Source organism: Annulohypoxylon maeteangense (genome assembly GCF_022496945.1).
Source record: "Annulohypoxylon maeteangense strain CBS 123835 unplaced genomic scaffold GGS22scaffold_28, whole genome shotgun sequence".
In the NCBI taxonomy this organism is placed as follows: domain Eukaryota; kingdom Fungi; phylum Ascomycota; class Sordariomycetes; order Xylariales; family Hypoxylaceae; genus Annulohypoxylon; species Annulohypoxylon maeteangense.
Window position 1 is genome coordinate 88,015 of NW_025953275.1, and position 24,287 is coordinate 112,301.

The 24,287-nt window shown below is 44.5% G+C and overlaps 7 protein-coding genes across 7 annotated transcripts; 5 read left to right on the plus strand and 2 right to left on the minus strand.

Annotated features, from left to right (window-relative positions):
• Window positions 1-845: 845 nt before the first annotated feature.
• On the plus strand, window positions 846-3,056 carry GGS22DRAFT_182405 (putative multidrug resistance protein fnx1; the record flags this gene model as incomplete). The annotated part of the gene is made up of 13 exons (XM_047963959.1): window positions 846-958; window positions 1,057-1,153; window positions 1,402-1,490; window positions 1,555-1,556; window positions 1,611-1,723; window positions 1,866-1,905; window positions 2,002-2,186; window positions 2,227-2,279; window positions 2,346-2,506; window positions 2,575-2,682; window positions 2,744-2,814; window positions 2,874-2,926; window positions 2,957-3,056. The coding sequence occupies 13 exons, from the start codon at window positions 846-848 to the stop codon at window positions 3,054-3,056; spliced, it is 1,185 nt and encodes a 394-aa protein (XP_047814146.1).
• Window positions 3,057-4,405: 1,349 nt separating this feature from the next.
• Window positions 4,406-6,609, plus strand: GGS22DRAFT_175324 (uncharacterized protein). Its single transcript, XM_047963241.1, has one exon. It carries the CDS (start codon window positions 5,151-5,153, stop codon window positions 5,961-5,963), a length of 813 nt encoding a protein of 270 aa, XP_047814147.1. The 5' UTR covers window positions 4,406-5,150; the 3' UTR covers window positions 5,964-6,609.
• A 155-nt stretch (window positions 6,610-6,764) lies between these two features.
• Window positions 6,765-8,735, minus strand: GGS22DRAFT_175327 (uncharacterized protein). Its single transcript, XM_047963242.1, has 3 exons — window positions 8,377-8,735; window positions 7,361-8,286; window positions 6,765-7,279 (listed from the first exon to the last, which is right to left on the minus strand). Exons 1-3 carry the CDS (start codon window positions 8,447-8,449, stop codon window positions 6,938-6,940), a joined length of 1,341 nt encoding a protein of 446 aa, XP_047814148.1. The 5' UTR covers window positions 8,450-8,735; the 3' UTR covers window positions 6,765-6,937.
• Window positions 8,736-8,951: 216 nt separating this feature from the next.
• GGS22DRAFT_175328 (general substrate transporter) lies at window positions 8,952-11,852 on the plus strand. The gene is made up of 5 exons (XM_047963243.1): window positions 8,952-9,691; window positions 9,756-9,992; window positions 10,203-10,581; window positions 10,642-11,153; window positions 11,228-11,852. Exons 1-5 carry the CDS (start codon window positions 9,494-9,496, stop codon window positions 11,471-11,473), a joined length of 1,572 nt encoding a protein of 523 aa, XP_047814149.1. The 5' UTR covers window positions 8,952-9,493; the 3' UTR covers window positions 11,474-11,852.
• GGS22DRAFT_175332 (beta-lactamase-like protein) lies at window positions 11,832-13,771 on the plus strand. Its single transcript, XM_047963244.1, has 2 exons — window positions 11,832-12,153; window positions 12,223-13,771. The coding sequence occupies exon 2, from the start codon at window positions 12,289-12,291 to the stop codon at window positions 13,456-13,458; it is 1,170 nt and encodes a 389-aa protein (XP_047814150.1). The 5' UTR covers window positions 11,832-12,153; window positions 12,223-12,288; the 3' UTR covers window positions 13,459-13,771.
• A 1,225-nt stretch (window positions 13,772-14,996) lies between these two features.
• On the minus strand, window positions 14,997-17,539 carry GGS22DRAFT_193376 (fungal-specific transcription factor domain-containing protein; the record flags this gene model as incomplete). Its single annotated transcript, XM_047965376.1, has 5 exons — window positions 14,997-15,481; window positions 15,555-17,054; window positions 17,153-17,207; window positions 17,300-17,321; window positions 17,397-17,539. The coding sequence occupies 5 exons, from the start codon at window positions 17,537-17,539 to the stop codon at window positions 14,997-14,999; spliced, it is 2,205 nt and encodes a 734-aa protein (XP_047814151.1).
• A 2,500-nt stretch (window positions 17,540-20,039) lies between these two features.
• Window positions 20,040-21,748, plus strand: GGS22DRAFT_86402 (mannitol 1-phosphate dehydrogenase). The gene is made up of 2 exons (XM_047968292.1): window positions 20,040-21,582; window positions 21,652-21,748. Exon 1 carries the CDS (start codon window positions 20,226-20,228, stop codon window positions 21,483-21,485), a length of 1,260 nt encoding a protein of 419 aa, XP_047814152.1. The 5' UTR covers window positions 20,040-20,225; the 3' UTR covers window positions 21,486-21,582; window positions 21,652-21,748.
• The last annotated feature ends 2,539 nt before the right edge of the window (window positions 21,749-24,287 follow it).

Below are 24,287 nucleotides of genomic sequence, written 5' to 3' on the forward strand. Positions count from 1 at the left end.
GGAAAACCCCAATATTGTAGCCCAAAGAATAAGTTCTAATCAATCCTTTAACAAGCTCAACGGATCTTTTATTTAAGTACCTAGGTACCTACTTATATTCATATTATAAGATTCCAATCTCAACCTATAGATAACTAATACAACACGGCTACATTTTTAATCTGTAGTGCTACTGGTCAATAAAGGGCCGCATCTACACAGTTTCTACTTAAAGCTTAACTATGCTAATATTCACGCGTGAGTTAGAAGTCCTTCGGTAATAACTACCCAAAATAAAATAGCAAAAAACAAGTGTCTAACTATTTCAAAAAAAAACTTACGATAGCTTCGATGTTTTCGCAAATACTACCTAAAGATGCTGCTACCTTTCAAAACTTGTAAAAGTTCAGTGATTGGAAGACTAAGTTACCTACCTAGTCAACGAGAATCTACCATCTTTACACAGGTAAAATATCTCGATCTGCAGAGAACTTCAATATTAATAGATTTGCTTTCATTGCCTACCTACCTACTCACACCTTCACATCTAGGTACCCAGCTAAGCATCTGCCCAGGTACCTAGGCAGGTAGATTGTGATCTTCTAGGCAAGACGTTGTTGGTTGAAATTGTCTATAGCAATAGTATCATTTGTTTGGGAACCTTGGCAGGTATTTCTTTACCATCGACCTTAACTATCTTCCATATTTACTCCCATTTAGTTGTACACATATAATGTCTACCTAGTTAGAAAACTCTGATCTTAACTGGGTTTGCGGTGAAACTCTGGTACGAGTCATCCAACTACTAGGTAGGTACCTACCAACCCAACAGACTTCACTTCCTTACTCAGGCACTTACCACTACGATGAATTCGGGCAACCCTTTAACTAATGACAGTGCTGGGTTTAAGATTAAGGGATGGACTGATGAGTCTCAGTATGGCAACAAAGAGCCCATAGAATACAGGGATGGGGATGCGTTCAACTACATCACAGGATGGAGATAACATGCTATAATGACAGCGTAGGTAAATGAAAACGCATGCTTCAAAAGCTTGCTGGCTAATATAGACACAGACTGGCACTTGCGCTCTTCCTTGCGAACCTCGAACTTACCATTATCGGAACCTCTCTAGTGTCTATAACAAACGATCTTGATAACTTTATAAAGCCAGTTAGGTAGTTACATCTTACCTAATAACATAGACATATGCGCCGTGTCACGAGGCGGAACCAAAAGACTAGGAAACAACGACGTTGTTGCGCGAAGAGCTCCTAACACTCTCGCTATGGAGAACACGGTATACATACAGGTGAAGCTCTTTGTCCGTCCTGCTCCTAGGACTAGCGGCCAACAGGACCCTCACGGGGACTCAACGGGCCGAATCCCGATCCCATAGACCTCTAGCTACTGACCTGGAGGAAGACCGATGTCTGACACGCCGTTTCCCCTTTATAACGGCGTTACTAGCCGGGCTCTTAATCTGGGCGAAAATCGGCGATCACATAGGGTTATTTATCGGATGGTGATGAGAATGCGGTTTTATATGACTATACCTACCTATCTAGCTCTAGCAGTAGAATTATTTGCTGCGCGTTCTAGGGGCTCGGTGCTAGGGGCGTCTAGGTAGGTACCTATGCAGTAGCCGTCGTCATGCTCTATGAATTGAAGCCGACAAGGAAACTACCACAGATTGCGGCCGTGTTCGCTGGTGTGGCTGCAGCATTAGTAGTCTTTTTCTCAGTTCCAGGCGATTATTCATACTAGTGCTGGCTACACTGAAGTTCGCCTGGCACCCCTTAGGGGGTGCTGCGCTTTAATTAGCAAAAAGACCAGGTATTAGCAAAATAGTTTCCATTCCGAGAGATTCTCTCTTAATTATAAGTACTTTATTAACATGGGAGTCTTAGCAAGTATTCTTATATGTAAATCGTATAAAAAGTTTTCTATAGGGGTACTTTGCTATTTTTGCTAATTAAAGCGCAGCACCCCGAAGGGGTGCCAGGCGAACTTTAGTGTAGCCAACACTACGTACCGAGGATTACGGCAGACAAGACAACAACTAAACTTCAAGACGATTGACTTCACTGGAGCCTTCCTCATGCTTGCGGCACTTGCACTGCTAATTTACGGGCTCAAGCGGGCTGCGATATTACTCTATTGGACATCTGCGACAGTTGTTGTCCCGATCTGGATTTCCATTACTGTGTGGCTGGCTTTTTTAGGCACTTCTCTTACCCCAAAAGCCTGTATTCCCTTCGCGATTCTGTCAAAATCGAGAGATAGTGGGCTTGCTCGTGTGTGTCTTTCAATTCTGCTTAGGTAGGAAAGATACTAGGTACCTATACGACCATAAAGTCTGAAGAAATTCGTTTATAACGGGCTCCGTCAGTATAACATGCATCATTCAGCTTCCTACCCGGTACCAAACAACAGTAGGAGCCAGCCCTCTGCATGCTAGCGTACGGTTACTTACTCTCACCACTATTCTTTCAAAGAATCGACGCGTTCCCCCTATATACAACGGTCTCGCTGGGCCATGATTTCAAACGCTGGGTTTAATTTTGATGTCTCAAGGCCCCTCAATAACCCAGATTGGGATCCAATATACGAGCTTGAACTTTTGACCGGGATTGGAATGGGTATTAGCAGCAGACTCGTAACATTACTGACACCGTATATCGTAGAAGACTTAGATTTAGGTGAGTATACTATCGCCGAACAGGTCTAATAAACCATAATTTAGCTAACGGATTAAAACAGCAATTGCATCAGCCGCTAAAAACCAGTTTTGTTTCCTCGGAAGTGCCTTCGTTGTTTCTATCACAACTACTGTTAGCAATAGATTAATAAAAAAAAACCCCGACTATGCAGCTCTTTGACCTCTTCGCAGACCGAGCAGAATTTTGAAATGACAGTAACTATAGATAAACTTTCAGAACAGTTGTAAGATACTGTTAAAAGTACATTTGTGAGAGGCTTCAATGTCCAGATGCACATCGTACTCGGATTTGCAGTTGCTTCTATATTCAGCATAGGGCTCACGCGGCGAAGGTCTCATGTCAGAGTGGATTAAAAGCGCCGGTAGGTATCTTAGTATAGACTCTTTACAGTTATAGCTGTATTTCCCCAGTCTACTAATTTACTTTGGAAAGTAGGTAGAGAAATGTCGAGATGTTGAGAAGGTGATATAACAGGTCAGGAAAATCGGACACCTGTAAAATATATATTTAACAGAGTCATTTCAATGGCGAATATGGAACAGGTACTACTTCGTATATACCTACATAGCTAAGTACCTAGGTACCTAGGTACGTTCTAAGTTAACGAGAAACGATCAGGGCAGCATAACAGCTCTATACAATTAGCTCCTTAGGGGCGCTTGAAGCAGAGGCTACTGAGGTTTTAATCGATTTTACTAAATTCTTAGTAATACACGCTGTAAAGGACTCGATTCTAAGAAGCTTGATATTAAAGAACGTAAGAGATGCACATACAGAATCGACTGATAGGCGTTATTGGATCGTAAAGCCGCAAATCAGGTTATACTCACCAGAGAAGAATATGCCACCAAAGTTGTTAGTACGATCTAAGAAGTCGCTTTGGCTAGGTATGTTTTGCTAGATTGACAATATGTCTTTATAAATCTAGGCAATAAACCATATTGTATGAGAATTACCTAATATACCATGCCTTGACTATTGCCTAGGGACCTAAAGGAAATTTACCTAGGTAGTCTTCAATAGCGTTTCTAGAGGCTTAGACAAGTGCAAATACGTACCATCTCGTAGCAAGTCAACTCTAGTAAGATCTATAAAGATTTAAAGACATGATGCAGTATTACTTAATAGTAACCTTCCTTCTTAGGCAAAACTGCAGGGCTTAAATTTTGTGCAGATTAGGTAGATTGGCGTTACATGCTGACTTCTTGGAGGCCTATCAACGTAGATGAACTTCGGGTCAATCGTGCTTGAATGCGGGATTTCTCGGCTTCGCTGGAATCTATTGGTATACGAAGTAATTAGGTAGGAGTAGGTTTCTTTTTCGACACGTAAATGTTTATGTCGATGCCTAGGTAGATGATAGTCATCCCACTAAGCATTAAGGGATCTTGGTCTGATGATAGAGCGGTGGCATGCATTAGCTTGGATATGATCTGTATAAAGGAATTGATGTGTTGAAGGCCAAAAATGGGTAAAATAATAAGGACGCAGGTACGTATTCCAGGGTTGTCGATGCCACGCAATAGCACGCAGCTGCCACGAATGAGTTTATTAGACCTTAGTGGAGTCTTGGGTTGCTTTGGGCGCCAATGGTCCCGACCTTAACCTGCCTTAACCCACTAAAACTGCCCCTCGTTTTGGCGCTAGAGCTCGCCATTTCAGCATTCATGGAATCTCAGACATTACCCCTCTCCCCTCCATCGTCCCTGATTCGTGCGTCGAATCTCCGTCATCTTCCGGCGGGTCTTTGGATGCGCTTTCATCATCAACCTCAGTCATTCCTTCTATGTACAATCCAAGGTTCTTTACTCCAAGTGACTTGGAACTCCCAATGTCATTTCGTACTTCTTCAGGCAGACGTCTCGCATCTCCTAACGAACTTTCTTATTTTAGGACTTTAGCTGCTTCTTTTCCAACCTGGTAGATATTGTTTCCCCATCCCCATCCCCATTCCCCATTCCCCATTCACCATTCATCCCTTTCTCCAGGACCCTCGATCGCCTCCCCCGCTCTTCTAACAACACCTGGACTCCTTTCAGGGTTCAAAGTCACTGACATTGACCGCTTATCTGTCTACCTAGTATCTTGCATTGACTGAATTTCGAGTCGCAAGTTCCAAAGAAATAAAAAGGACATATTGTCCTCTTCATCGCTGTGCTTCCTTGGATTCTCCTTTCCAAGTCATAACCTATAACCAGAATTCTAGCACAATTCACGTACTTAGCATAGTCAATATAAGACAGAGTTCTTGCAGTATTCGTTTTACAGCAGTCAGATCATTTTTGTCTGTTCATATTTCGTACATAAACCAAAACCCTCTCATCTTGCGACATCTTATATCAGCTCGTTGCAGTGCAAGGGAAGCAGTCGGCGCATCACTTTCTCGCGGTGAATATCTTTTTGTTCCCCAGTCTCCAGACGTTTCTAACACGGGTTTATTTTAGAAAATGACGTATGCTCAGCCAGATGTACAAACCAGCGATGAGCTCGCTGCGATGTTCTCTCGGAACCTAACACTACATCCCCAACCAGTCCAAGCTCAAGAGACACCGAGACCCCAACAATTAGAGCCGGAGATAACATATTCCATCTCTCAACACTACCACCATTCCGCCCATCTCGTTCACCAAGATGAGCCTCCAGTTGAGCACCAGCGTCCATCTTCAGAGCCCCCACAAACACAAGAGCCGTCAGCCGAGTCTATTTTGAATAAACATGGTATTAACCATACAGGTCTGTCCGCATCGCAGCTCGAACTCTTTAAGACTGCCGAAGACTCCCAGAAACTTCGCCTTATTCAATTATGGCAAATTTGCCCCCCTTCAAATGCCCAGGACAATCCAGCTGCTGCTTGGTCTAATACGACAGTTGAGCAAGAAGAATTCTTAGCCCAACTCCGCTATGAGCGTAGAGTGGCGGAAGAGGAGCAAAAGAACTCGATCATGTCAATGGACGGCACACCCCTGACACCGGTTCAAACAGGAGACGGAAGATGGGTGGCTATGACTGATGTTGAGCCCTACATGATGTCTGGCTACGAAGCTTTGGCTCGGCGAGAATACGAAGAATCCGCTAGGCAACAGTATCAGGAGGCTATGACGATACCCAAAGACGTATATAGCCATTTTGGCACCGCTGTTGGTGGACCTACCTACCGCCCTGCGACGGATCCTGTGTATGATAGCGACTGGATGAGACAGCAACAAGCTATGGAGAACCAATACGGGGCATTTCAACAGATGGACAGTATGGAACTATAACTTAACTTGTACATATATCTCTTGGTAAATCAGAACAGCAGGCTAGCGTAGTTTACTCTACGTAGATAGTTAACTCCTGAAGGGCTACTGGGAATGAATGACACGAGAGAGGACATATCACGGGTTGGAGAAGAGGCTTTGGTGGGTTGGGAGTGTATTCAGATTGGACTGCACATACATCAATTCATGTCATCATGGGACGGAGTTGAGGATTTCTCCCTTCATAGCTTTTATATCTCTTCCCCCATCCCCTCTCACGACTCAGTGTATGGCTAACCCTTCTAACTTCCAGTCACTCGGAGATCATAACACCCTATTTGAGGAGGTATGTATATCCATTACCCCTCCAGAATCCCAACCCGTAGAATACCCATCCACGACTTTATTCCCTTACCCCCATCAACGACGGCAAACAAAATCTATCTCCCTTCACTCCTTTTCAATTACATTATACGTACGTACCTAGGTATACTATCAAAATATTTCACGGGCATTATCTATTTAACATAATAGAACAAAAGAACCGCAATGAATGCTATTTTATAGGTACCTACCTACCTATTGACTACATATGTTCTGAAGTTATGACCGAGTGATGGAAATTATACCTACCCTGTTAAATGCCTTAGGTAGATAATTGCCCGGGTACTTTTACAAAATCACAATTTACAAGATGGTCACTCCTTATACGTACTATGTGCCTATCCTTTCCAGTGGAGTCTATAGACTGCTAATACCATAAGAGTACCTAGTAGTTAGTTATCTTACACAAGCATCAATAGATAACACACAACAGCAAAGTTAAACGAATTCGTTATATTTCTAATCAGCTAACTACAAAACCACAGAGCCCCCATTGGTGAGAGAGGAGACGTCACGCTACGTTCCTAAACCTACCAAGGAGTCAAAAACACCCAAGACTCCCCTACCTCGTCTATTTTACCCCTTTCCCCTTGGACCAAGATGTTGAGGTCCTACCTCTTCTTGTTCCTCTTCTTGATCTTCTGCTGCTGCGCCTGGCTCCCCGACGTTTTTGGCTTGCTGCTAGGGAGATCTTCGACACTTTTCTCCAGCAGCTCGAAGTCCTCGGCGGAGTCGGTGGACGGCGTTCGTTGGGCTGGGGAAGAGGATGACGAATCGTCGTCGATAGGGGCTTCGGTTTCGTGAACTTCTAGCTCTAGGTCCGAGTCTGTCTGTTCGTCTAGATTGTCGGCAGATTTAGGGGAGAGTACCTTGCCGATAGTCGCGGCGTAGGCCCACTGAGGAAGCTTGAAGAGTGCGGTATCACGGATCGTAGGCTTGGGAAATTCGTTGAGCTGTAGATCATTGCTTGTTAGTGACTTGACATGGTCTTGATTTGTTTGAGATGGTTAGGGTAAAGGATAGTGCGGACTCACGTCAAGAAGGAATTCCTCCACATTTCCATCGGCGTCTGCCTGCTCGAGGTACACATCACCAAGCGAGTCCACAACTAAGATTTTGCCGTTCTCAGCCACGACACGCTTCTTCGCACCACTCGGTCCGGATCCTGAATTCTGCGGCACGGGTGTCGCACTTCCGCTAGCTTGCTGTCCAGGGCGGGTTCTACCACGGGGTTGACGTCTGCCTTCCTTGGCGGATTCTTTGCGGGTCTCCCGTTCCTGCATGCGTCGTTGCTTACGATTCATCGCCATTGGGGGTCCTTGCTCATCATCGACAGGAGGTGGAGGAGTTGGTGTGGCGACCGGTGCAGCGTCCACGCCCGGAATTCCCAAATTATCACCCCAAGCAGCCTGTCGTGCGAACTTGATATACCGCTCGATGAACTCGCGCTGTCGCTTCCAGCTCATGTACAAGGCGAGGTAGTGGAAGCCGCCGCCACCAACAAGTAGCACACCGAAGAGCACGGTGCCGAGACCAGGCCGGTACCGGCTGTAGTAGTACTCCGTTCCCTTCCACGTGGGGAACCCGTTCGCGATGAAGTGGTCATACCGGGCACGACCGCTGCCTCGCAGGATGTTGGCGATGATAGAGAGGCGTGCCTGCCGGTCACCGGCTAGCTTGACTGCGGCTTTGATTTCGGACGGGGTGGGGGGCTTCGTTACTTTCACGCCAGGCTTCTTTCCTTTGGCTCCTCCTTTACCAGACTTGCTGGCTTGTCGGGCGCGCTCGGCGGTGAGCTGCTGTTTGACCTTGTCGGGGTGTAGAGATCGTGATTTCTTCCGGTATGCCTTGTTGATCTCATCTTGGGTCGCACGAGAGGTAACGCCGAGGAAGTCGTAGAAAGTCACCTCAGGGCCCTCATATTGGGAAATCTCGTCGCGGAGGCGGAAGATCTCGCGGTCTAGAGGGTAGCTACGGTTAATATATATGGCAAAATAGATGGTAGAGTAAATGATTGTGGAAGTGTGTTGGAGAGATCATCAACACATGCCTTCTTTTGTCCACGCCGAAGTCAGCGGTGTCAGGACGGCCAGGAGGCTGACCGAGAGAATTGAAAACCTCATCGTCACATACGAATATGTAAATCGGAGTTTGGACTCCGGACTTGGAGAGAAAAGTAATGACGGTCGGCCAAAATATTGGTTAGAGATAATGAATATTAAATATTTATAACAATCAACCAGAGGTTATATGCCGAGAGGGCACGACTAGCCGTAGTAGGACCTTCAATGCATCAATGATGATGTGTTGTATTACGAGAATACAGGATGGAATTTTCTGATTGCTGGTAAGTTTTTGACACGGAGATTTTTTTTTATTCTTTTTACTTTTCTTTTTTTTGGAGCTTCGTTGTTTCTCAAACCGTGTCCGTGTCAATTGCCAGGTGTCGACATCAGAAGTGGAGTAGCCAAACTGTAAGTAAACGGTCCGCATTTGGAACGGTCATTCTCCGGAGTTTTACTGTAATCTTGCGCCAATACATCGAGTACGTACGTAACGTCTGTACTTCGTACAAAACGTCTAAACTTCTCCTTTTTAGTCAACATTTCACCAATTACTAAAGACGTGAAACCCTCTTAGTATGTACTTTTCCATCAGTCTAACCTCGTTATCGAACCAACTCGATGTTATCCGTCAGCTCACCCCCGTCCTCTCGTTTACCTACCTCGGCGAAGTTTGGAGGTGTTTCCAATTGATAGCCTGCCATCCTGTGGGGCATAACTGTCTAGTTGGAGCTATTGACCATCTCATCAATGAAGCCTCTTAATACCCCGGGTCCTATTGGCAGGACGTATGGTCAGCTACAACAATCGTCGGTCCAGAATGGTCGTGATAACCTGGATAATAAGTACCGAAGTGCGGGGAGGACCGATCTGGAAACGCCTTGTCAATAACAGGTAAAATGCGAAGATCGTGTCGTCTCTACGCGGTAAGTTCATATAACTCCACACAGGGGTATATCATGAAAAGTTGGGGTAACACTGTCTTTAAATATTCAATATGCCGTGCCCTTTGCTATCTAATAAAATAGTGGTCATGCTAGGTATTTCTCCGTCTGAGATCCTATTTCTATCTTATGTCTTGGTTTGGGATAAGTCACACTAAACATGGAGGCCGCCACGAAGATACCCGAAACTTCGCTCTGGGCGAATAGAAAATGCTTGCTCATATGTGCTATCGTTGCGATAGCAAATATGCAGTATGGGCTTGACTCGGCAGCGATAGGGTCCTTACAGGCGATGCCAGGGTTTCTAGAAGTGTTCGGATATAAAGACCCTAGCCAGCCAAGTGGCTATGCGATAGAGGCAAGTTTATCCTACTTCGATCATCTGCCCTCATTTATGGGTAATAACCAAGACAGGCACGCAGGGAACTTTCCAACGACTAATTGGATCACTCTTAACATTGGGCGCTTTCCTATCCTCGCTCATTGCTGGCGCGTTTGCCCACTTCTTTGGTCGAAAGGATGCTCTGTGGCTTGCATGTGTTTTGAACGCGGTTGCGTGTATCATACAAATTTCTACCACAGACAAAGCCGCTGTCTATGTAGGTCGACTTATCCTTGGGTTGGCGAATGGCTTTCTAGTAACTTTCTCGAATATTTATGGTGTGTATAATTCCCTCTCATGAAAGCTCCATGCCATTATTTAAATTCTCTCTGGGTTTCCCCTTAGTAGGGAACTAGGTAGATACCTAATTAGCTAATTTTTCACAGTATGTGACGTATAAACTCCCCTTTATTCTCCGTGCCAATAATCTGCGACCTCAGGAGTATAAGATGCGTCGGGTTGAAATCCATGTATTAACAGAGAGTAGACTGCCGAGGCAGCGCCAGCTCACCTTCGTGCCGTTATGGTAGCTCTATTCTCGGAGTGGGTCAATATTGGAAGCATCATAGGGGCTGCGGTAACCAACGCTACCAAAAATCGACTAGATAAGGCTTCATACCAGATTCCACTCGGAACTCTTTTCATTGTCCCAACATTTCTTGCTGTCGGACTCTTTTTCGTCCCTGAGTCGCCTCGTTATTTGCTATATAAGGGGCAAAGTGAGGCGGCAAGGCGATCGTTGAAAAGTTTAAGAGGGGGCTCATTATCTCCCGAAGGCTTTGAGATCGAATGGATCGAAATGGTTAAGGGTATCGAAGAGGAGAAGCACACAGCTAATACAATTGGGCCACTAGATATGTTCAAAGGTAGGTAACGATTCACTTCTCCCTTTAAATGTGGGCAGCGCGCTTACGAAGTGAATATAGGGACTGAATTGAGACGTACACTTTTGTGTTACGGTGTCATTGCCACCCAGACTGGAGCTGGTTCGTGGTTTATCATCAGCTACTCGACCTATTTTATGATCGTCGCAGGACTATCCGTCGATGACGCCTTTAAGTTTTCGGTTATGAACACCTGTTTAGGCTTCATTGGCGTCAACTGCGGGATGTATCTGATGCGCCATGTCATGGGTAGGAGAACTGTCTTAATGACGGGCGCTGTTACCCAAGGTTTTGCAATGCTCGGAATGGCAGTTTCGGCAACTGTTGCATCTGGTACAGTCTCGGCTCGCAATTGTGTCATTGCCTTTACTGCCCTCTACCAATTTTCCTACAATGCGTTCGTTGGCGATGCCACGTATCCAACCGCAACGGAATTGGTCAGCACAAGATTGAGATCGTGGTCCGTGGGATCAGCTATCAGTCTGGGGTACTTTCTCGCATGGCTTACGGGATTTTGCTCGCCATACTTCATCAATCCAGGAGATCTCAATTGGGTATGTAATCAATCAGGGGTCTGATATTTCTTCGCACCATATTCCAGAATAATTGAGCTAACAGAGTTCAACAGGGAGCTAAATATGCATACATATGGGCTGGTTCGAATCTATGTTGCTTGGTGTTCTTCTTTCTATGCGTTCCGGAGACCAAAGGAAGAACACTGGAGGAGATTGACGAGCTCTTTGCAAACCGCGTTTCCGTGAACAACTTTAAAACTTTTAAAACAACGATCGTCGAGGAAGCTTTAAAAGATATTGAAATGCGTGTCCCAGGAAAAGGGAAGTTAACTAGTGTTGAGCATGTTGACAAGATTTAACTCTGTCATGGACCAAAGGCATCAGATGATACATCAGAGACAAATTAGAAACGAGGTACATATCTAGGTACCTACCTAGATACAGACCAGTCTCCCAGATGCGTATAGTGTTTAGTTCTCCTAAACCAATTTTATTAAAAGGTGGTAAGATGATATGTACTACACGCCAGTACTTGGTTTTCGATTCGTGATGGGCAACTTCTGCGACGTATGCGACTTTGGGAGTTTGAGGATATTGCAGGATTAGGATAGGTTTAGCTAGAGTGGATCTCACCAGTTAGATTCTCACCTGAGTGACTATCTAGGTACCTACCCAAAGGAAGAGAGTGGCATTATGGTTCTAATCGACTCAATGAAAGAAGTTGTGCCATCCAATTAATTATTTAGGTACCTAGTATACCTCGGTATATAGCATGATATGCCTATTGACCTTAACGCCGGTAAGCCAGTATTGTCTCATCCAACCTGCATTAACATCATTTACATACCAATCCGGGGAGTGTGATATGGTTTAACCTATGGTTTCTGCAGGACTCGTCACTATTACCCCCTGGTCGGGACTAGGGAACGCATGAGGTAATAAAGACCGAAAAGCGCACGAAGAGGATCCGACGGTATCTGACTTATACCGACCGTGCTGACAATTACCTATTACTGAGTATCTGGGCATTTATATATTACTAAGCTACCTAGGTTAGAGCTGCGCAATATAAACACGCTTGAGAGGGGGTGAAGTAAAACTGACATACCAATCTAGACTTGTGCAAATATTGAAAGATCATTGTCTATTAGTAGGTAGACAAATAATAGCAACCATGGCGAAAGCTCCTGATCTAAACATCCCCACTTCAACCTCCATCGTCGATGTCTCCATCATAAACACAGAGCAGACCATTCGTGGGCTTCATCCCGGACGGTTTATTTCGCCAGCGATCCCCGGGCATGATTATTTAGGAGCGCCAATTTACTCCTTCCTAGTCAAGCATCCAGTTCAGAACCGGACCATTGTCTTTGATCTCGGTCTTAGGAAGGACATTTGGAATTGGCCACCTGTCCTGGTGGAGGAATTCAAGAACGCCAACGTCAATATCATCGTGCCTAGGCACATCCGAGAAATTTTAGACGATAATGGCATCGATACAAAGAGTCTCGAGGCCGTGGTATGGTCGCATGCGCATCTAGATCATACGGGAGACCCGACGACCTTCGAACCCCATACGAAGTTGATCGTGGGGCCTGGAGTTAAGACTGGAGTATTCCCGGGATACCCGGCGAACCCAAAGTCTAGATTCCTCCTCGAGGCCGACTACGCGGGTCGAGAGGTTCAGGAATTGGAATTCGAGAATTCCCCGATCAAGATTGGAAAATTTCCGGCTCTCGACTACTTCGGGGACGGATCGTTTTACTTCCTTGATTCACCGGGGCATTGCATCGGCCATATATGCGGCTTAGCGCGCGTGACTAGTAATCCGGATAGCTTCATCTTGATGGGAGGCGATATCATTCATCACGGGGGTGAGCTCAGACCGCACCCATTCCATCCACTACCAAATCATATCACGCCTCACCCTTTCAACCCGGTGGCCCCAACGCCGTGCCCGGGAGAAATATTTGAGAAGATCCTGCGCGACGGTAAAGAACAGCCATTCTATGTCCCTTCTAGCAGCTCTCCTAATGGGCAGCCGACTGTACACGAAGATGTGGCAGAGGCAATTGAAAGCATCAAGAAGCTCCAAGAAGTTGACGCGTACGACAACATCCTCGTCGTCCCGGCCCACGAGCATTACCTGCTAGGTGTGGCGGATTTCTTCCCTAAACCCGCGAATGACTTCATGAAGAAAGGCTGGGTCAAGAAAGTAAGATGGGGTTTTCTAGCGGACTTCGCTAAAGCCGTTGGCTATGAGGGTAAGGTCGAAGCCGCAGGTGACTATGGTCCGCTTCCGCCAGGAGAGTACGAAAACAAGTTGAAAGATGCTGGGAAGTAGTGGTTATATGAGGTTACTACCTACCTACATGGCACATTGGAATAATGTCGAAAGTTTCTCCTTACATGCCCAGCAAGGTATTCGCTGCTTATGGCCGTCCATCCAATAGCATAAATTTGAAATATTTACCTCGGATCCTCGTTTCACGAACTTCATGTATGTCTTATGTAAGGGAGTGTGGGTGTTACAATGCAATCTAGGTACTTGGCCTGTTTTTTTAAGCTATGATGGCGCTTCTTGCGTCGTTCGGTATTAGGTACCTATCTACTTTGGTAGGTACTTCATCAATTACCATACTAGGTAGCATTGCAACTCACTTCTATCTACCTAATGATTGAATAACTCCGAAAGCCTCATTCAATGTCTATTCAAATATTCGAGGAGGCAGAAGCCCAACCCTCGGTACTCCGTTGATAGCCTGTTATCATCCAATTAGGTACCTACTACCTAGGTATCTACCTAGACATGCCGTTCTGCTATAATTCCTGAGAGGCTGATAGGTACCTTGAAGAGCTCGAGTGACAGCTCCCCGATGTGGTACGACCCTTCTGACCAGACGGCGTTATCGACGATCCTTATTAGAGTGTGTGATCAAAAAGCAAGATGATGACAACGTGCTAGTAAGGACGAATACTAGCAGCTTAAGGTACCTAGGTAACCATAGAAATTGGTGAGGTTGGCGTTTGACTGATATAGCTTCAACGGTCGCATTAACTCGGACATTTCAGCAAACCCTTATCTACCCGCGTCGCTGTGCTGACTGGAACTCCCGCATCCGCTGGCAGCTGGATCGCTAAGCGCCTCGCCAACCATTCTTGAGACAAACCGACGCCACGGAACGCCTAGTTCTGCCCGCTCGTCCTCCATCAGGTTATGTTGATGTATCTTCAAGAGCAGACATCCTAGAAGGGGATCGACGATAGTTTACAAGCTAGAGACTACGAAGGCGGCAGTTTTATGATGCAGGTAACGAGGAAAAGAGAACAAAGTTGATAAACTATTCATCGATCGGCGTTACTTTAGCGTGGCATTTGTCGGGAGTATCTATCCGATAGTGAAGCGGCTGCATCTGCGGCTCGGCACGGTTACTCGTTTTGTACCTAGGGATTAATGACGTGTCAAGCCTCAAGCCGGAGATAATGCCCCTACGTATGTCAGAATCGACAGAAACGAGGCCTTGATATGGGGTTTGGTGGGGCTAAGTTGACTTCATAAAGACTTTCGAGGGAGCAGGGGCAGGTAGGTACCTAGGTAATTTGGCGGAGATATATGCCGTGGGAAATTACTAAAAAAAGAAAATCACCGAGATGGAGACCGGGGTAGATTCGACGTCTATTTTGATGTTTTATTGCATGCCTACCTGCCAGGTAGGTAGGAGGTAGGTCATCGTCATTCTAGGACGGACCTTGCCTCGAAACCAAATCTTTATAACACACTCCAGGTACCTATAGTCCCTAGCACCATTACATAGTGGTATATCCCGCGCCCTCAACCGGTAGATATCGACATTGATTATTTTTAGCAGCCGGGAAATGTGATCATTGGTACATTACACCAAGATTATTCACATCACCTAATTCATGAGGCATCGGATGCTGCATCCCGGACCAAACCGCTTGATATTGGTCAAGGTTCGATGTAGATTGGTCGGGGTGTCCGCCAACCAACCCTGTCGTTGATGGATCCATGGTCATGTCGAATTGAGGTACAGTCATATTCCCTGTCATCGCGTTGACCATATAAGAGAAGTCGGCGCCCATGCCTGGAGCCCACTGTCCTTCGAAGCTCGCAAATCCCTTTTGGACATTCGGATCTATCTGCACTGGGTTTCGAGGCTCATGCTTTCCCTGTGCGATAATTCCCATTATGGACGATTTAATACGCTCGAACACGTCACGATACTTCCTGGCCGACGGGTAACGTTCCGTAACGATATACAGAAGAATTTGACAATCTGTCAGCGGAACCTCGACGTTGATGAAATTCATAGGAGCTAGCCATGCGCAGTATATCAGAGTGAGGCCTATCTCATGTTAGTAAGTGTACTTACCTAGGTAGGTTGAACAGCAAGTGATATATTAGCGAGGATTACTTACCTGCCAAAAAGACGGATTGTATAGACAACGCTGAGAACCCAATCGGGAAAGTTTGGTGCAACTTTCGATAATCTGTGATGATGCCTATGCAGGCATCGGCGGTAAGTTTTAAATAGTGCATGTTTACCGGGATCTTAGCTAGCTGCGGGTATAATAAGAAGCGAACACATCGGTAATAATGAAGTGTGTACAACTCCGCGCCCTCGAAGGGGTTCTCCTGTTTGTGAACGTAGTGGGTCGTCTCAAAAGGTATGGCGTCCCTCCAGGCATTGAGTCTGTTGAGGAATTCGCCTATAGTGGCATCCGAGACGTCGTTTGGTCGATCGACTCTGTAAACGTTATGTTGGATCTCCGACTCTATTCGCTTGAGCCGGGTCCGGTGGATGAAAGATGTTAACGTGCTAGAAGGACAGACCGGGATATCGTTGGCACGCATTGCGGCTTGGCGAATGACCTCGCTGTCTAGTGTATCCTCGTTGATATCAAGAGGCAGCTCTGCATCGATATCGTGATCTGATATGCTAGGGGGACGCCCCACGGCGATGGAAATATCGCGGTCGAGGAAATATGCCGTCCAAAATCGTCGCTTATCCATCTCGCCTTCGACGCCGGGTTGTTGTCTCCGGGGTCGACGATGTAACCCTAATTCTATACATAATCTCATAGCAGCTCCCACGTAGGTCCAGGCCCCGGGGTCCTTAGGGGCTCTTGTGCAATACAAGGCCATAAGTAGTAAGTAATTCACCGTTCGACCGTCCCGCAGACGGAGCATAGATTCCATCTCTTCAAAAGCAAATTCGTAATGCTGGTCACTAAAGAAATGCCCCATTTCGCCTGCAGATTCCAGCCACCTACCACTCACTGCGTATACCAAATGTAATATAGTCTGCTCGTATTCGTCTGTGAGGTGGTCCCGGTTATTGTGAAGCCTCACCACTTCAGTTGAGTGCAACATGGGGTACCTTGTGCAGATGTGCCGAAAGTAGCCATGTAAAAGCCTCCCGGCAACCTGGGGACTCAGAAATGGAACTCCAATCATGTCACCGGCATTTGACGTGTAGATGGATTTTGGTGCCGGATCATCCTCTCCCTGAGCGGACTGATCTTCATGGATACCCGGCATTGATGCCTTCTGGCTGGTTACGAAGGAACTCAGTACCCGTCCTATGGAAATATTCGAAGAGGCTCCGACATAGTGACCGGAAGCTGAAAGCGATAGGTCCCTAACAGCGAGTAAAACATCATTGGTTTCCTCTTCGTCATTCCGTTGGGTCTGTTCGGGTATTAACGTAGGTACCTGCCCCTGACCCGAATGGCCAACCGGTAGCATCGCTACATTCTGCGAAGATGTTGATTGCCCTAAACGACCTAGCTGGCTAGTACCGATATTAGGATGGCCTAGTGCAGAGAGGTATGCTTCTAGCTCGGCAATGCGATGCTCGAGCGCTTTGATATAAATTTTCTTTTCCCCAGCTGCGGGTACGAGAGGGACGATATAAACTAATGATAAAATTGTGTTTAGTATATTTACCTACTAGGTAGGTAGGTAGGTAGGTAGGTAGAAACTTAGGTTTATTAAGCCAATGGAAATTACCTACCGCATTTCAATGATAGGCGAGCACATGACCCGCAGGCTGGCCGTTGACCATCGCACTGTGACGCGGACATGTTAGATGAGGCTTATTCACAATGTGCAACATGACATGTGTACCAGCGCCATGGAACGGACTTGATGACTAACATACCTTTTGCTTTCTTGTTTTACATCTTGAAGATATTAGTAATTGATTCTTTAGTTGGGAAGACCCGTGGCATGTGTAGGTGCGAGCGAGCTTGTCTTACCTTTGGCAAGCCAGAGCGACACGTTCTCGTTTGGCAGGCTTACGATGCACTGCTGACTTGTTTTCTGGAGTCGGCGCAGGCGGCGAGGTGCCTTGACCAGAGCCGGTCGCGTCCGGAGAAGAGCCAGAGTCGATGTGAGACATTGGTAATGATCTCAGTCAGGTGCAGGGATTTCGGTAAGGGCTTTCCTAAGAAGCGACGGACTATGATAGCGTCGGAAGCAAGCGGGCCAGGTGGGTGCGATGAGGCGCGACGACGGTGCGGCAGTTCCGCGAGTTCGGTGACCTAACCGATACTGTCCACTCTACTGTCCACTGTCCACTCGAAATGAGACCGGCGTGGTGGAATCTCCCGAGCTCAGCTCGATCTGTCGGTGAATATGGATATTTCCATCAGAGTTCAGACCAGCCTCGGAACGAGGCAAGCGAAAAAAGCATGCGTGGGCGGCGTCTATGTACGAGAACAGCCGGCGCCAAACTGTGTCTGAAACCGCAGTTACTGTCTCCGAAGGCTTCTTACTTCCGAAAACCGCAAAGTCCTCTGCAATCAAGGAGATTAGTCAGTCCTGGTAAGTCCTGGTGGCCAACGAGCATAACCAAAGTGGCGCAAATAGTGACCTGTCACAAAAAAAAAAGAGAAAAGTAACCCAAGGACCACGGTTCAACATACCTGTAGATGCGGGAGTGTCGAATCCGATGGGGCTGGGCGAGCGGGGGACTAGGGAGTATCTAATAATCTTCAATATCGACAATATGTAGGTATGTATATAAATCCTAAGGATCCCATTTAGGGAGTTCTCGCAACGATGTTCCTGGGAAAGGATTTCTCCTCGGTTCACAAAAAAATAATAAGAATAAGAAGGTATTGGATCCTTCTTAGTGACTAGGTCTTGCTAGTAGTGATCGATGATTGGCGGTGTGATGGTCTTTCTCCCTTCTGCTTACCACTGGCTCAACGATAGGTGTATAATATCAGAAGTGTCGTCAACGTATGTTACAAAGAAGCTTACGGATATGAAGCAAGTCGCCGGAGCGGAAGTAGTATAAATTCCTTATCATATTGAAAGAGGAGCAATTAATGTCGTGATCGGACTGCCGGAGTGATTTGAGCAATATTGACAGACCGAGCCCAGGAGCCGTGTGGGCGGATAACCCACAGACTGCCCAGGTTTACAGAGGAGCGAGCACTGCTGGCACTGCTACCTGGGGATGAGCCGTGCGCCAGAAAACACTGGAACCAGTTCGATAGTCCCCTGCACGGGCTGTAGCCGACGGCATATCCCAACGACTAAAAAGGCAACTTTCCTATCCAGTCCCGAGTTCGTTCCTCATCAATTATGAAGCCCTAATACCAGTTCAGTTAGTCTTCTTCATGAGAATTTAAAGCAGCTTCAGAATATGCGCCTGTCAGCCTGTATGTATGACGATCTGAATACCTAGTACCCATATTCCATTAATAAATCCGCATACCTACCTACCTAGTAGATAGGTACCTAGGTAGGTAGGTTGCCTGTCGAAAATAGCAGAAATAAGTTCCTACCATACGCTGTAGCAGCATCCTTTCCATATCCACCTTCTATTTCTACCCACATCGTTTCGACTAAATCCGGCACCGAAGGATTACTCCTCAGTGTACCAATACTTGGCCGAGTCCTTGGTAATATTAAGTCAAACGTATAAAATACTACTTCGCGACGATGTACTATGTAGATGACATGATCGTTTGTACGAAGTAGGTATCTGCACTATGATGCTGCTGAGCTTAGGCTTAGCGCTGTTTTCACTGCTAGGCCAAACAGAAAGAAAAGCCGCATGTCTCACTCACCTGGCATGTCTCAGTACCTGGTAGCCGTCGTTCTGGGTTCCCCGCAAGAAGCCCTGCAAGGCAACCCCCACGAAATCCCTATATCTGCGGCATCATGATATATACCGATTGGGCTCGATCCTTCATTCAGGGTATATATCACCGTTCGTCTGGAATGGAGAACCGGGTGCGTTCTCAAGTCATTGGTCTAATCATCACATTACTCATACTACCCCCCCTACAACATGGGCTACGACGGAACTTGAATTACCTGCGTTGAAACTCAAGCCACAATGGAGAGATGTGTGGTAGTTGCGGCTCGTCCAGAGCACCACCAATGTCGCACTCATTGGCCGGCATACGTATAACATGGTCGTGTTTGCTTCGAATTCGGTCGATTCCACAGCTCTTCTTTCGATTGTTATACACGTCTATAATCTCCAATTGAGTCGTGAGTCTCGTGTCTTACGGGGCCACCCCATCGGAACCTGGCTCCCGTTAGTGACAGCGAACAAGTGCCTTTGCGCGGCCGAACGCACTAATACAGCGCATTCCCGTTTGCCGGGTTATCCTGTAAATTGCGAATGTGCCACTGAGTCGCTGTGCGATTCGGCTTCGGTTGCACTTTCGGACTGTCTTTCCCTTCAATGGCATGATGCCGACGGCTACCCTATGTTGCTTTTCGGTATCTCGTCCGACTGATCAAGTCGGGAAAGATATTCTCTAGGCAAAATCGAGCCTCTAGAAGTCTTACCGCAACGAACAACCCCTTTTATAGGACGAGCAACGACACTTGGAAATCTCAAGCAACTTTTTAGAACTCATTAAACTTGAAGACTGCGGCACGAACGAACTACCCTATTGGCTCTTTTAGCATTTGCATGTGTTACCTACTTAGATAGACATACGAATAGGAGTTATAGCATCATCTAAGGTGTTACTGGGCATCATTTTCACGAAATCCCAAGATCCCATCAAATATTTCACGACATACGACTAGGAGGAGACCATCAGAGTGCCAAGAGAATGGAATCGTCTATTCAGGATCATCCTAAATTAGCCATTATCGGTGCTGGTATCGGCGGTTTGGCCCTCGCTATCGGCCTTATCAAGCGTAATATACCTGTGACAGTTTACGATGCGGCTGAACAATTCTCTGCCGTCGGAGCCGGCATTGGTTTAGGTCCCAACGCTTTGAATGCTATGGACCTGGTCGATAATGTATTCCGGGAAAAGTATGACGAAGTCAAGACGCAAAACGAGAAGTCGGAATTCGAGCACAGCATCTTCGACGCGTTATATGCTGAAGAGGGATTTGGTCAAAAGCGGGGATGGACTCGCGGTCTTGTTGGCGCCCCTTATTTCACACGAAGCAGTGCTCACCGCAAGGATTTATTAGAGATCATGAAGAGCTTCATCCCCGAAGGATCTGTTAAGTTCAAAAAGCGCGCGATATCTTTCGAACAGGTGGCAAAGAAAGTCCATATCAAGTTCGAGGATGGCACATCTCAGACGGTTGACGCGGTCATAGGCTGTGATGGTGTGAAGGGACTTACACGCCAAGCTGTCTTGGGCGAGACGGAGCCAGAAGAAGTCCAGCCAGCTTTCATGGGCATGTATATCTACCGCGGCATCGTCCCAATGTCAAAAGCAAAGGAGATACTCGGAACCCATGCTGGGGATGCTAAGTTTTTCATGGCTAAAGGGAAAGCCCTAGCTGCTTATCCAATATCCCGTGGACAAGACATGAACCTTGTATTCTTCGTGACGTATGACAAGCCTTGGACTCAAGGAGATCGTGCCATATCTTGCACGAAGGAAGAGATGATTGAAGACCTGAAAGGGTTCGATCCTAAACTGCTCAAGCTCTTAGATTATTGCGGACCTCTTAGATGGCCAACATGGCATCATCCAAAAACATCTAGGTATTATAAGGGGCGGATCTGCTTGCTAGGTGATGTCGCGCATGCAAGCAGCTCTCATCAGGCAGCTGGTGCTGGTCAAGGACTAGAAGATGCGGCTGTGCTTTCTCACCTCCTTACCCTCATTAAAACGCCGGATGAACTCGAAACCGCCTTCCAAGTGTATGACGCGATCCGACGACCACGAGCCCAGAAGGTCGTCTACACAAGCTTCGAGGCGGGACTTATCTACACATGGCAACATCCGAAGATCGGGGATAATATGGAGGCGATCAAAGACAACGCGAATGAAAGACTGCATTGGATCTGGCAGCACGATCTTAAAGCGGATATCCAGAAAGCTGAGGATGATTTCCACAGGTAAGTACCAGAGCCTCAAACCAGATCACGCCATAATAACACGACAAAGGCTACTCCAACGATAAGATCCGACAACCTGCGAACCCCCGATATCATTAATTGTACGTAACCAAGCCACGCGCCACCATTTCGAGTGTTTCGTGAGCTAATTATCCCGTGTGCCCACGTAGTCATTCTCGGGGAAACGACTTAGATTGGTTATTCATGAATGTTACCTTACCTACCTATACTTATACCCCAACATACCTACATTAGCATACCGACACCAATAATATTATAATATTATAATATTTTAGAAACATTCTATGCAGAGGTTCTCTCCACGCCTTTTGCCGCTTCCAAGATTTTCATCCGCAAACATCCGTGATAATGTAACTATTCCGTGCCCCTCCTTCTAGTCACATGCCCGACCACACAGCCAAGTACCTAGCCAAGTCGTAGATTTACAGTTCTAACCACATGCGTGGTGCGAACCTGTGCCACACGGGTGCGGCACGCAAGAGATAAAATGATGACGAACCAACCACATATACTTAATCTGGAAATATGGAGAAGTACTATGGTAAAGTACTGGGTAAGTATACCAAATGAGCAATGATTGTAAGTTATTTGAGGATCAGAGGCTGCGAAACAGCACTGGAGCGGTTTCACCAGAAGCCCCTATGTCGAAGCATACCTACCACGCGAATGACTACCTAGGTAGGTATGGTACCTACCGGCCTTCTAGGTATGTAGCTAGGTATGTAGAAGATATTCAGAATTGTCTCACTGTTACTTGGTTGCTTACCTACTGGTTGAGTGCCGCAAGTGCCGTAAAAAGGGGGATGGTCTTGGCGTATCCGCCGTGCTGGAACGCATAAGACATGATTACCAACCCCAATTCAGCTCCTTATCAGAGCCTCGTGTCGAATGTCGAAGCGTGCGGGATAGCGGTCGATTGGGCAACTTCGGATTCTAAAATTCTAAATCGGTCCGTGGTTCTTCGTTCTAACCGACGGCAATGATTTCGGCTTGTACCTACAGTAGGTATGTAAAGAGAAAACATCATAGATGTTTATTCGCTGGTTTATGAGACTTCACTACCTACTCCAACGCAAGTTAATCAAATCCTTTTTTTTTCTAACTCTACTCCAATATGTAGTTTCGGGATGGTGATACGAAGGTTCGGGCCAAAAGTTTAGACTATTAGTCAGGGCCCTACTATAGTGCGGGATTTTTTGTGGGTTTGAATACGTTAGGTTTCTACTAGGGAGGGGTAATAAAAACTTTACTCTTGTAAATGTTTTATTAGGGAATCTTATATAAATTTTATATTAAAATAGAGCTTAGTTAACTGGGATATTAATCGAGGATGGGTAAAAAGCTTAAGGATTTGGGGTTTTATTTTTAAGCGTTAATTTTATATGGCGAAGGTAAAATTCGCGTTATTATTAAAAAGGTGACTGGTTTTATTCTTTTTGGCTTCTCGAAGTTATTGCGAAGAGTTAAGGATCGCGGTTATGTCGTCGGCGGCCCTGTTTTCGAAAAATACGTTATTAATAATTTGCGCGGCGGGAAATCTTTTAAAGTCGAAGCGAAAGTTAAGAATATAATAGAAGTTATTATACGAAATTATAAGACGCGAAAGTGGATTATTTAAGTTATAATTAATAACTTAGTGGAAAAGAATTTTAACGATCTTATTTTTAAAAAAATAGTTTTACGAATTTTTTTTAAAGAATATTTTAATTTAATTAAATTAATAATAAAATTAAGTTTAAATAATACTTAAAAGCTTATAAAATATAATTTTTATATTTATATAAAAAATTAAATCGTTAAATAATTTTACTAAATAGTATAAAATAATAAAACTTTAATTATTTTAAGTTATTATTATAAACGTTAACGAGTTTAACGAAGATTTTAAGAAATAAATAATTCGCAAGTTACTTATTAACGTTAAAAAAAGCGTATAAAGTTTATATTTTAAGTATATTTTTCGTATTTCGAAAAAAAGTTTTATTATTATTAATTTAAAAAAATTATTACGATAACTAAAAAATATACCGTAATAATAAATAATTATAACGTTAAAGCTAAATTAATAATTTAAAAATAATAAAAAATTAAAATAATTATTTAAAAGTTTAATTTAAATCGTAATAAAAGTGGTAAAAAGTTAATTTAAAAATTTATTAATAAAATTAATGTTTAAATTCGTAATAATAAAAATAATGGGATTAATTAAATAAAATATCGCGAAAAAGTTTTAAAATTTTTATATATTCCGTTTTTTTTAAAATTAAAAAAAAAATATTTCGAAATAATTTTTTTAGTTTAAAAAAATAACGCTTTTTTTTATATATTTCGTTAATATAAAAAAAAATAAGAAAAAGTTAAAATTAAAACCTTAATATAATTATTTAATTCCTTTAATTTATTCGTAATTAAATTATTTTAATTTTAATTAAAAATTATAATAAATTAAAAAAATAAAATTAAATTTTATTAATTTATCGAAAAAATTTAAAAAGAAATATAACGATTTTATTCGTTAAAAAATTTATAATATTACGTTAATAAAGTTTATAGTAACTTTATTTAAATAATTTATCTTAAAAAAAATAATAATTATAAAAAAAAAATTTAATTATTAAACGAATCGAAAAAAAAATTAAAAGAATTTATACGAAAACTTTTTATTAATATAAAAATAATATTTTCTAAAATTAATAAAAAAATTATTAAATAAAAACGACGGGTTTTAAAATAAATTATTTAAAATATATTAATAAATAATAATTAAAATATATTTTAAATATAT